This window comes from Gouania willdenowi, chromosome 4 (assembly GCF_900634775.1).
Source record: "Gouania willdenowi chromosome 4, fGouWil2.1, whole genome shotgun sequence".
Taxonomy (NCBI): Eukaryota; Metazoa; Chordata; class Actinopteri; order Blenniiformes; family Gobiesocidae; genus Gouania; species Gouania willdenowi.
The window spans coordinates 33685007-33698811 of NC_041047.1; the positions used below are offsets into that span (position 1 = coordinate 33685007).

Below are 13805 nucleotides of genomic sequence, written 5' to 3' on the forward strand. Positions count from 1 at the left end.
GAGAGGTTACCTTTATTAAAGTCACCAAGCACAATGATAAAAGAGTCCAGGTAGGTCCGCTCTACGCACAGGATCTGGTCGGCGAGTGTGCGCTGTGCCTCACACACATCAGCTGACGGTGTGATGTACACACCAACCAGGATGAATGAAGCGAACTCACGGGGAGAATAGAAGGGTTTGTTGTTGATAATAAAGGATTCCAGGTGAGGAGAGCAGTGCTGGAGGATCACTGTCACGTCGTTACACCAGTTACTGTTCACATAAAAGCAGATTCCTCCACCTTTCCTCTTCCCGGTGAGCTCCGCGTCTCGGTCCGCTCTGTGAAGTTGGAAGCCGGCCAACTGCAGCGCAGAGTCCGGTACCGCTCCACACAGCCACGTTTCCGTGAAGCACAGAACAGAAGATGAGGAGAAGTCTCTGTTTCTACCTAACAGCAGCTGGAGTTCGTCCACTTTGTTACACAGTGAGCGCACGTTAGAGAGGAATATCCCCGGTAACGGTGTGCGTCGGCCGCGCTGGCGGAGGCGCACAAGCGCACCAGCTCTTTTTCCTCTCCTCCAGCGCTTCACTGCGTGAGCAAAGGTGAGCGAATCTTTGAGTAAAATGTCCAGTAAATCCACAGAGGAAGCGATGAAAGTGGGAATTAAATCTTTGGGGATTGTTGCCCTGACGTTCAAGAGCTCTTCTCTTGAATAAGAGCAGCCAGTTGCGGATTTTACGACAAAAACAAGACAAAAAAGTGCGCACCAACACACCACAGCAGCCATCCGCGGCGCCATCTTGCAAATTTAATAATACAATAATATTTTTTATTTGAAAACCAGCACCTTTCAGGTCACTTTACAGGGCATAGTATAAAACCACAATAAAGGTAAGCTAAAACAGTATAAAAACAACATTACAAGTTGATATAAAACACAGGTGGTCAGGTGGGAAATGCTGTTGTAAATAAGTGGGTTTTGCATCCGTCTTTTGATCTTTTTCTAGGAATAAATCCAAATAAAAATGAAGATGCATTGCAATATGGTACAGACTTATTTTATTCCAAATAAACATATAAACACCTATGAAGTCTGGCCAGCCAAGCCCGAAGTAAAGCAGAAACATGGGGCCGTCCCCCAGTGGGTTCACCACCTGCAGACCAAGTCCTTAGTGATCTGATCCCGGCTACAGAAGTTAGCTTTTGGGACGTGGAACTGGTTAGAGTTAGAACCTGAGCTGGTGTGTGAGGTAGATATTGTCGGTCTCACCTGGACACACAGCGAGGGTTCTGGAACTAGTCTAAAGAGGGGTTGCACTCTCTTCTACTTTGGAGCTGCTACAAGTGAGACACACCGGGCAGGGGTATCAATCCTTATTGCCTGTAGAGGAGAGGGTAGGCTCCCTCTGCCTTTGGGTGGGGGGACAGATCCTGACTGTTGCTTGTGCCTATGGGCCAAACAGAGTATCTACCCTTCTTGGATTCCTTAGAGGGACTACTGGAAAGTGCTCCTTCTGGGCATTCCCTCGTTCTGCTGGTTTACCCTTCCTGAGGAAGTACTGGTGATGGTCACAAATAAGCAAAAGATTAAAAGTATCACTATTTTTTGCCAGAACAAAGCATACATAGTGTTAAACATATGCAGACATGATTCAAAGAATTTGAAAGAAGAAGAAAATGATCTTAAACCCTCTGATGTTCTTGTTGCTTTGTCTTGTTTAGACACTCGACTTGTCTGACAACCAACTTTCACACATTCCCTCTGACCTCCCCGAGTCTCTGGAATATCTTCACCTACAGAGTAACAGAATCAGCAGCATTGCAGCTTCAGCCTTTGAAGGCACGCCCAACATCAAAGGCATCTACCTCCGGTAAGAAACTCACAAACCATGTTTTCAAAAGTATTTCCCTCATAGCTTTAATATAAAATGAAAATATTTTTGACTTTAGTATTTTAAAACCTTCAGTAAACATTTTCAAACATGGCCGATAGTTAAATCATTCTATCCGGAATGCCACAAAAGTAACTGAGTACTAATTACCTACGATATGACAATGTAATTGAAATCTGTGAAAATGATAAAGCAGACTTAAATTGAAAGGCTTTCATTGAAAAACAATGTTTATTTGATCAGATTATTCATCAGATTATTACGGACACATTCCTGTCCAAACCACAATTAAAATGTTTTTCCTCAGACTAATGACATATTTAGGTTTCTGTAGAAAGCACAATTTTATTAAGCAACTGTAGGAACACATCATCATCATCAATACCATGTGAGCTCTAAAGCCTCTGAGTGCAACGTGCTGCTGGTTTGATGAAATAATGTGAGGTATAATAATAATAATAATAATAATGAATATACACGTTTAGAGTGAAACAGAACCATTGACTTCATGCATTATAAATTGTTTTATATTTAAAGTGTTTAATGAAGCAGAAAAGTGATTTCTAAATATAATCCAGTCTTCATCCTCTCGTGTTTAAACACAGATCACAGCTGTAGTTTATGTTGGACATGGAGTTCAATAGTCTGAGGTCCATCAGTGACTCAGTGAACAAGCTGCTGGACCTTATGTTTAGGATGTTTCCAATATTATGAGTCCAAACTTCTAGTGAAATATAATGTTTGGCTGAATTATTCCAGTTCATGGTCACGTTTGTAGAAAAGAACTGAAGCCACTGGGAGAACGTGTGTAAGGACAGATTTTAATGGACACGCTCACATTTCTTTACCTTTTCTGCACATGCTGTTAAAGGTCAACACTACAAGAAGTGACATCTTTTTAAGACAGTAATGCATGTTTTGTTATTGCAATTAAATAAATGAATTTATTTTATTGTATAATTGTGACCATCACCAGCCCTCCCTAAGGAAGGATAATAAATACTTTATTATAGGGAGAATATAAATAGAGAGAACAGTGTTACACCTGGGGGAGGAGGGAACAGGGAGGGGAGACTCAAGGTAGAAAATGTAAAGGGTGGGGAAGAGTTGATTATTTTAAAGTGAGAGTGAGATGTGAAGTTGTAGTTGTGTTTATTGTGTTGCGTAATCAATCCAGTCAGGTGACCAGTGTGTAGCTTAGCTATAATGGTGGTGTCTGTGGACAGAGGGAAGGAGTGAGTGGTAAAACCTAAAACAGGTATTTAGGATCACTGTGTCTAAAGTTAAGCCCAGTTTTATCTACAGTCTAAGACATGTCAGTGTATCATAGACTAATGTATGTGTAAGAACCGCGACCGTAAACCCAAGTGCTGCCCTGGACCTGTAGATGCAGCCAGACTAGCAGAAAGACGCTGCATGTATGTGGTGCAATAACTCCGGAGGGTGGAAGTGGAATTCACACCCTCTGGGAAGTGGTGTGTTGAGATGCGATTAAAATTGGAGGGATTGGTAGGGCAACTTGAGGTGGGAATGCCACCCCCACCCCCACCATCCAGCCCCCCAAGGGTTGGGTGGTGCACCAAGTGAGTGAGCCAGACCAGCTGGGAGTGAAGTGGTGTTCATTTAGGAGTTTTGTCTGGTGTGAGCCCGGCCCGTCCACATGGCAGCAGGCCCCAGGGACGTGTCGAGCAGCACGCCAGCACAGCCTGAAGGACAGTTTTTTGGTAATTAGAAACCAAAACTGTTGAACTGGGGAACAAAGCCATAAGGCATTTAAATATGAATCAGCTGTTCCCTGGGTGCACTGAGAGAAGATGTCTGTTGGGGAGAAGCCCATTTTTTACATTTTCTGTTGGGTGGAGGACTTTGTATTGAATTAGCTGCAGGTTTGTGTTTGTCATCTTAAAAGAATTCCAACAAATTTCTGTCCAGAAATGAGTGTTCGTGGTGATTGAGAGTTCAGCCTTATTTAGCGGTTGGTAAGTGATTAGAGTTAGTGTTTGAGAGTGCTCTGTATATTTTTGAGAGTTTTTTTTAAAATTTTGTTGAGTTTTTTCATATATATGGCCAGTTCTAGAGGTTGTAAAGTAATTAGATATACTGGAGTATTTTTCTTGATTGTCTCTGTTACTTGTAAGTACTGGAGAAAATTACTTTTATTTATATTGAATGTTTGGGTTAGATTGTTAAATGTCCTGAGCTTATCATTTACAAAGAGGTCTTGGAGATGAATAATTCTGCTATCTTCCCATGTTTTTAGATAGAGCGGTGTTTTTCTGTTTCTAAAGTCGGGGTTGTGCCAGATTGGAGACAACATGCTAGTATGGAGGCAATCAGTGGGTTTTTAAAGCAGTTGCGACGTTTGAGGGTTGCAGTGATAAAAGGCAGATCAGAGAGTTTAATATGTTTGCAGTCTAGCTGTTCTATTTCTAGCCAGGTGAGTAGGGTGAGCCAGGTCGTGGTATTCTTTTGGTTTTAGCCATTCTGTTAAATATAATATTTGTTATATGGTTTGCTAGGTAACGATGCATGAAATTAGGGGCTTCCAACCCACCCTCACTTTTATTTTTTTGAAGAGTTGAAAGGCTTATTTTAGGTTTTTTATTCCTTGCATAGAATTTTGTAATTGCAGAATCTAATCTTTGGAACCATTGTGTTGGTGGTTTCAGTGGATCATAGAGAACAGATAGTTTATTTTAGGTAAGATTTTCATTTTAACTGAGGCTATTCTGCCAAGGAGTGAGATGTGGAGATTGTTCCATTTCCTCAGATCTTTTGTGACTTTATCCATCAGCGGATTCAGGTTTAGTTTAATTTATTAATTCATTTAAGTTTAGTGATGTACTTAAGCCTAGCTATTTAATTGTATTTGTGGGGGAGGGGTATTGTGGGTTTTGGGTTGCTGGTTTCCATGAATTTTTTGTTAATGGAAGGATTGATGATTTTGACCAGTTAATGGAATAGTTTGATAGTTTAGAGAAGCTGTTTATTAGTTTAAATAATTCTTCTAATGAGGATTGGGGTTCTTCCAAATAGAGTAAAATATCATCTGCATAAAGATTAATTTTGTGTTCTGAGATGGATGAGTGGATTCCTTTAATAACAGAGTTCTGATGAACAGCTGCTGCGAGAGGTTCAACAAATTTTGCAAAAAGCAAAGGTGAGAGTGGGCAACCTTGTCTGGTTCCCCTCTGCAGTGTGAAGCTTTGGGATGTTATTTTGTTTGTGGTTACTGAGGCCTTAGGTTTAGAGTATAGGGTGGAGATCCATTGGATGAATGATTCTCCAAAGCCAAATTTGTCAAGCGGGTAAGAGCTCAGGTGCAGATGACAACACACGGAGACAAAACTGAATTTAACTGTTTTTTTTTACTAAACTAAGGGAGCAGGCAAGACCTGGGGTCCGCTAAAAGGTGCGTAGCTTAGCTGAGTGTCCGGGGAGGGCGCCGAAGGTGAGGATGGCAAGCAGACTGACGAGCAGGCAGAGGCGAGGCGGGGCAAGGTAGAAGATCCAGGCAGGTATCAGGGGGAAGTCTCCACAACCCAAACAGGCTGAGGCGGGCAGGCAAACAGACGAGCAGAAACAGGCAAAGGCAAGATGGGACAAGGTGGAAGCTGGAGCCAATCGGGTGGAGGTCTGAGTAGTTCTCGGTTGCAACTTGACGATCTGGCCCAGACTGAAGAGCAGGGTGTTGCCTTTATGGGGCTGCTGATTGCTCCTGCAGGTGGATCTTGTTTGCAATCAGGCCACTCACTCACAGCACCACTGAGAAACAGTAAAGAGTACAGGGAACAGCGCCCCTAAGTGGCGCTAGAGGTGGAAGGCGTGACATTATTATTGTAGTTTTTGTATCACAATTGTTGCAAAATAAAATGATATTCAGATTAAGTTTTGTATTTTGGAGTTTTTTTAATGAAAGTTCAGACGGGTTAGCTGCGTATTCTTCTATAAGTTTCTTAATTTTTCCTTCAATCATTTTTTCTGCTATCGGTTTTTGTTTTTTCTTAAAAGAAGAGTATGATATAATCTTTCCTCTGATGACAGCCTTGCTGGTTTCCCAGAGTAAGGATGGTGACACTTCCAGGGAGTCGTTTGTTAACAGAAAGTCCTCCCATTCTTTTCTTATCATTTTACCAAATTCACTGTCATTAAGTAATTAAGTATTAAAGCGCCACAAAGAGGATAATTTCTGATTAGAGTCACACTTCAGGGTGAGGGATATCGGGGCATAATCGCTAATAATTATAGGATGTATTTTAGAGGAAATCTTGTGTGCGATAGAATTATTTGAGAGAAAAAAGTCAATTCGGGAGAAGGATTTATGCACAGGAAGAAGAAGGTCTGATAACTCCAAAAAAAACTCTATGGTAGAATTCAGGGTCATCATTATTGGGGGCATAGATATTTAGAATTGCGAAACATTTATTATAGATTACCACTTTGATAATAATATATCTACCCTCTGGGTCTATGGTGGAGTTGATTATGTTAAAGAGCAACCTTTTGTTGAAAAGAACAGAGACTCCTCTTTGTCTGGAATTGAAACATGAATTATATATTTTGTTAAAATTTGAGTCTGTCAGAGATTTTTCTTCTGATTGAAGTGAGTTTCTAGAGAGAAAACAATGTCTGCATTTAATCTCGATACATAATCAAATATCTTGATCTTTTTAGCCTGCGAGCGAATGCCACATACGTTCCAAGATGTTACTGTAAACTGAGACATGGAAAGTAGTGGGGTTTAGTCCATACAGATGTGAGCATAACCGAGAGTCTGTGAGCATTGGTGCACAGCTGTGTCATAGAAAGCTTGGATGAGAGGTAAGTCACGCGAGATGTTCTGAGAGTCACGTGACAGTCTGTGAAAATTCAACAGACTAGTGGCAGCTCCTTCTCCTCCTCGCTTCTTTCCGTTAAATCCACGCCACAAATGAGAGCGCCCTCTCACCAGCCAGAGTGGAGGACCTCGAAGAATTCATCGACCGATATTACGCAGAGTACGTGATGGAATCCGGACCTAAAGCCGCGAGCACGTCAGCTAAGTCTGCGAAAGAACGATTCATCTATGGATACATCAGATCTGGTTACAGAATCTCAAACAGAGGTCCTAAAATCCATTAATAAGAGGCTGGGTGTGGTCGATTTACTGTAGTAAGTAAGTAAGTAATATTTATTTATATAGCACCTTTTACAGACAGAAGTCACAAAGTGCTTCACAATACATACAGTGCATACAATACAATACAAATTGCAGTTACAGTCACAAGAATATGATGGTCATAAAACAACCCTTTATCACTGGAATTTAAAATGCTTTCTGAAACAAATAGGTTTTCAGTTGGTTCTTAAAAGCATCAACGGAATCAAGCAAACGCAAGGAAACGGAAGATCGTTCCAGAGCGTTGGCGCGACCGCCTGGAAGGAATAATGGAATTAATTAGTTGGTCTCTCAGTGCTATCGATCAGATTTTTTCGACAAAAAGAACCGGGGATGGTGAACCCGCATGTCCAAGCGGGACGTTTGCGGCTGGATACACCCTTGACCCTTGGAACAAGTGGCGAGTTGTGTGTCTGTCCATCCTTTCCGTGGAAGACGTGGAGGACATCTACATGATTGGAATAATGATAGTAGGCATGCTGCTGATCGGAGCTGGTGGCTTCCTCATCTATCGAAAAGTCCGTACTGCGCTGGCGACTGTTTTGGAAAAGCTGCCAGTGATTTCTGAAGGATGTAGCAGAGCTCTGAACATTCAGACTCATGTGTTGATCGATATCAAAAGCAAGCAAGAGCTGCTTTTGGATCGTCTACGCGTTATGGATAACAACTGGGAGAAGTTGGAGACCAGGCTTGGAAGTGGAAACTAGGCCATTCATTGGATTACAGCAGAGAGACCCAGGACAGAAGGCTATTGAAATTGACATAGCCTGTATCAAATCACATTGTTTATCTCCCTTTCAGCTCCCCAGCTAGCCAAGGCTAAAGCCAAGGTTGTCTCAACTCTTATCACCAGGAAGTTTCTGCAGACGGCGGCTCTTACCCCCACTCCCTCCCCCCGCTCCTTCCCTACATTCCCACCTGGAACTGTTGATGCTGAACTTTTCCACACGTCATCTGGTTGTCAGTAACGCAGCTACAGGTCTTCAACTTCAAATGCCTCGTTGGCCATCTTTCCCCACCTCCCATCCGCAGCTGCATGGAGGCGTGGTTGCAGCGCCCATTGGCAGCACGCCCATGTCCCCAACCAGCTGGAATCCTGCTGTTCTTCCCACCTGACCCCCTCCCCCAGCCAACCTCCCACCCAACCCTTCCCACGTGCCTTGTCTCGAGTTGTTTGACTGTGTCATGCTTACATTTATGTTTGCAGAGGCGGTTTTTTTTCCTGGTTTCACACTGCTTTCTCTGTTTAGGGAAATCAGTTTCAAACTGGCAGTTTTTTTTTCCCCTCACCCCTCCTCTCCTCCTGTTATTGATCCCTTTTTCACCTAAATACGTGGGCGCCGCAAATGGCTGCTCCGGTGTGTTGATGTGTCTTCTTTCACTGCAACTACCAAGTCAAATTCCTCGTATTGTTCTAAACTGTACCTGGTCAATAAAGCTGATTCTGATTCTGATTCTGATTCTGATCTCCTCTGGTCTTGTAACGGGTACGGGGGACCATGAGCAGGTTCTGATCCTGGGACCTCAGCCTCCGGGAGGGGGTATAAGGACACAACAAGTCTCTAATGTAGGAGGGAGCCTGACCATGCAAGGCTCTGAACGTCAGCACCAGAATTTTAAAATTGAAACGAAAAGTGACTGGGAGCCAATGAAGGGCTTTTAGAATGGGAGTAATATGGGCCCTTCTTTTTGTGCGAGTCAGTAACCTCGCCGCAGAGTTTTGTACCTGCTGAAGACGAGACAGCGCCTTTTTGTTTAGACAAGAAAATAAGCTGTTACAATAGTCTAAACGGGAAGACACAAAGGCGTGGATAATCATCTCAAGATCATCTCTGGACACAAGTGGACGTAGTTTAGAGATTTTCCTCAGTTGGTAAAAACAGTTCCTTGTCAGCAGTTTAGAGTGGTGCTCTAATGACATTGCTTTGTCAAAGATAATGCCAAGATTTCTAAGGCTTGTTTTAGCAGAGAAACTCAGGTCACCCAAATACTGGTGAATCCCTGGGATAGCGTCATCAGGGGCAAACACCAGCACCTCCGTTTTGTCTGGGTTCAGTTGTAGGGAATTTGCACCGAGCCATTGTTTAACTTGCGCAAGACATTTCAGCAGAGAGCTTAATTTCTGGATCTCAGAGGGCTTAAAAGAGCAGTAAAGCTGAATATCATCCGCAAACAAATGGTAGGAAACATCATCAAAGGTCTGGATAATTTTCCCTAATGGAAAGATATAGAGTAAAAACAAAATCGGGCCCAAAACAGAGCCCTGGGGAACCCCACACAGCAAATCAGCAGGGTCAGACAGGAACTCATTTGCATAGACACTAAAACTCCTCCCCGACAAATACGAGGAGAACCACTCCAAGACTGGTCCAGACATTCCAACCAGGTCACGCAGTCTTGTCAACATGGTTTGATGATTCACAGTGTCAAATGCTGACGAGAGATCTAACAACACAAGAACAGCACATTTTCCAGAGTCCGCGGACATCATAATATCACTGGACACTTTAAGCAGGGCGGTTTCCGTGGAGAGATTCTTACGGAAACCGGACTGAAAAGTGTCGAAAATGTTGTGTTTCTCCAAGAAGGGTACCAACTGATCAGAGACCACCTTCTCCAACACTTTGGACAAAAACGGAAGTTTAGAAATGGGCCTGAAGTTTTTTAAATCTGCTGGGTCCAGATTGGGCTTTTTGAGAAGTGGTTCTACAGTTGCGTGTTTGAAAGAACTGGGAAAACACCAGTTGACAGGGAAAGGTTGATCAGATCGGTGACCCAGGGGCCAATGACATCAAAGACTTTTACAAAAAATCTACAGGGCAGAACATCAGACACACAGAAAGAGGGCTTCATTTTGGTTACCATAGATGAGACATCGGCCTGTGTTACAAGGCTAAAAGAGGACCACTTGTGGGAAACAAGCTCAACAGCACCAGGTGTGCAGAACGAGAGCAAAGGAAGATTATCATTGATATCCTGGAGTTTATCGATAAAATAGTTTAGGAAATCATTGCTGTCAGCTTTACAGAACACAGGTGTAAGAGGAGCAGCAGGACATACAATAGAGTTGATGGTATCAAACAATACTTGAGGTTTTTTCTTGTTCAAAGTGATCAGCTGACGAAAATAGTCAGATCTGGCATTTTTTATAATTTCGTTTAAAGAAGACATAAGTTCCCTCAGATGCAACCTATGAACCTCAAGTTTGGAAGACTTTCACAGACGCTCAGTTTTTCGACATAGTCTCTTCAAATCACGAATACCATCACTAATCCAGGGACTCGGTGCTTTGTGAGTCACCAGGTTGGATTTAACAGGTGCAACCAGATCCATAATGAACTCACAATGGCTGTTAAAGCTGTGGATGAGACTGTCTACATCATTACATTGTAAGAACAGTTCAGAGTTAAACATAGCAGAAAATGTTGCTGTTGTGTTCTCTGTGATGATCCACCTCTGTGACCTAAGCTCAGAAAGGACAGGCTCAGGACTGGAGATTAAATCAAATAAAACACAGCAATGGTCACTCATATGGACATCCTCTATACAAAGGTTGGCAACATTAAGACCAAGTGAAAAAACAAGGTCTAGCGTGTGACCCTTTTGATGAGTAGGGCCAAAGACGTGTTCCTCAAAATTAAAAGTTTCAATCATTGTTAAAAGTTCCACTGCTGGGCAGGATGTGCTGTCGTCAACATGAATATTAAAATCTCCAAGTTTTAAAACATTTTCCAACTTGATTATTGAAGATAAAAAGTCACTAAAATCCTTTAAAAAGGCAGCAGCAGGTCCAGGGGGACGATAAACCAGCATACAATAAAATGGGCGGGGCCAACCAACTTTAAACATTTGTGATTCAAAGGAAGGGAAGACTTGAGTATTCATCACTTTACAGGTGAAAGTGTCCCTGTAAACCATAGCAAGACCTCCTCCACGACGAGAGGGGCGGGGCTTCCCAAAAACTGAACAGCCATCAGGACAGAGTTCATTTAGATGAATAAACTCCTCTTCTCTCTGCCATGTCTCCGTGATGAACATAAAATCCATGTTTTTCATGGTAAACAGTTCATTCAAGGAGAAAGATTTCTTCGCAATAGAACGAGCATTCAATAGGCCAAGCAGAATCAAGGGTGACGTCACGGACTTTGCGTCAGCTGGAGCTGTACGAGCTGGACACAGCGGGATTGGTCGAAGGCACGCAACACGGTCATGTGCTCTCCATCTGTGACGGGAAGTCAGGTGGTTGTTGACCGGTGTAAACACGGAAAGATGTGGAGGCGATGTATCCCAACGGTCACAATTCCAACGATGCACTGGCTCCAGGGAACCGGAGGAGATGACACGGGAGGAGAGCGCGGCGCCACCGCGGCGCACGCCAAGGAGAGGAATCCTCCGCAAGCACCTGACCCGGCGATCCAGGGCGTCGGTTCCCAAACGTGGAGCCCACCTGCGTCTAACTTGGACGCTGGACCGACAGCCTCGTTTCCTCTGCCTCCTCTTTTTGCCAGAAGTTCGAGACAGCAACAAGTACTCAGGTGAGTCCCGCGGGCAAACAAAGGAGGGAGGAAAAGTTTGTTTGTACCTGTCCCACTTACTATATAGGGACTCCATAGACTCCTTTATGCGAAAAAGAGAGCCACGATCGTAACTCCAGACAGCAGAAACAAATCCATTTGATAGTCGGGCTGATATGACCACATAAATTGCAAGAACACTCAACAAGAGCCGACATAGGAGTCGAGCAGAGGCTTGGCCGAGCACAGGCGCCATTTTGTCTCAAGATAACAGAGCTCATGTTCTAACCACATGTAGACTCACCAGGACTTTCAGGAAATGAAAACCAGCCTGGAATTTGCCTACCAACAAATTCAGGACTTACAAAAAGTCAATCATGGTATCCATTTGGCTTTATCTGCGGTGACCTCGGAGGTAAAAGAACTGAAAAATGAAAACAAGCTTCTTAAAGAGACAGTCCTGGATATCCAATCTCGCAGTATGCGAGACAATGTAATATTCTCAGGTATTCCAGAAACCCCCAACGACGACCCAGAGGCTCTGCTGAAAAACTTCATGTCGTCGGCGCTGAAAATCCCGGCAGAAACCGTGAAAACCGTGAAAACCATCACCTTTCACCATGTCCATCGTCTTGGACCACGTAGAGGTAACCACCCACGTCCTATCATTGCCAAATTTGAACACTTTCAACATAAAATCCAGGTTAAAAGTAAAGGAACTTAAAGGTACGCAATTTGGCATGAATGATCAATTCCCTCGAGAAACAAATGAACGTCGAAAAACCTTATATCCTACCTTCAAAGAAAACAGACAGAGAGGAAAAAATTTAAAACTGGTCGTAGACAAGCTTTACATTGATGGTCAACTATTTAGGGATTCGAACATCACCCCCTGGCTCTACTAAGAAAAACAAATAAACAAAAAAAACAAAAACACAATCAAAAAAAAGAAAACAGGTAACTCAATATTGAAAGGATAATTCTCCACTTATTAACTTAAGTTAAGATAGCACTACTTTAAAGGTAAAATAAATATGTGTATGTTTGTGTGTGTATGTATATGTATTCATATTATATATATATATATATATAAAATAATAATACAAATAAAATGAAAAATTTAGAAAAAATATTAATAATTAAAAAATAATTAAAATGAAATAAAAAGTGAATACATTTTTTTTTAAAATGTCTATATACGTAAATGGATGTGTGTGTATGTATTCTATATACAGTATTTGCACAGATGTTGGTAAACACACATAGGCACGTACAATCTCACAGGACACTCTACCCCCATGTCAACTCTTTCTTCTCCAACCCCCCTTTTTTTTCTTTCACACCCACACAACACCCCCCCCCCCCCCCCCCATCCTACACTTAAAATAACCACCCCTTTCTTGTCTTTCTCTTCTGATAGTGGTTGTTGTTGTAGTATGTTTGTGCTTTCCACTAACCTTTTCAATCCAGCCCCTTGCCCTGCAGTGATATTGCATGATAAGTATTTCTCCTCTTTTTATCTTGCACCCAAGCTTTCTATGACACTGCAGTGCAGCAATGCTCACAGACTTAGGGTTATGTTTACATTTGCATGGACTAATCACTATTACTTTCCATGTCTCACTTTTCAATAATATCCTGGAATGTGCGTGGCATTCGCTCGCAGGCTAAAAAGATTAAGATATTTGATCATGTATCGAGATTAAATGCAGACATTGTTTTCTTTCAAGAAACTCACTTCAATCAGAAGAAAAATCTCTGACAGACTCAAATTTTAACAAAATATATAATTTGTGTTTCAATTCCAGACAAAGAGGAGTCTCGGTTCTTTTCAACAAAAGGTTGCTCTTTAACATAATCAACTCCGCCATAGACCCAGAGGGTAGATATATTATTATCAAAGTGGTAATCTATAATAAATGTTTCACAATTATAAATATCTATGCCCCCAATAACGACGACCCTGGATTCTTCCATAGAGTTTTTTCGGAGCTATCGGACCTTTCTGCTGACTCATCTTTAATCATCAGAGGTGACTTCAATCTGACACTCAACACATCATTAGACAGATCCACTAAGTGCCCAAATACAAAACCATCTGGATCTGCTAAAGTATTAATGAATTACATGGATGATCTTGGAATAGGTGACGTATGGAGACTGAACAATCCAACTAAAAAAGAATATACCTTCTTCTCCCCTGAGCATAAATCCTTCTCCTGAATTGACTTTTTTCTCTCAAATAAATCCATCGCACATAA

The 13805-nt window shown here is 42.2% G+C and overlaps 1 protein-coding gene across 1 annotated transcript in view; it reads left to right on the forward strand.

The window, feature by feature from the left end:
- Nucleotides 1-13805, forward strand: part of podn (podocan) — a 55620-nt gene that overhangs the window by 26219 nt on the left and 15596 nt on the right. Inside the window, exon 10 of the mRNA XM_028444012.1 lies at nucleotides 1703-1851. Coding sequence (XP_028299813.1) covers nucleotides 1703-1851 — 149 coding nt within the window. The remainder of the gene's footprint in view (nucleotides 1-1702; nucleotides 1852-13805) is intronic.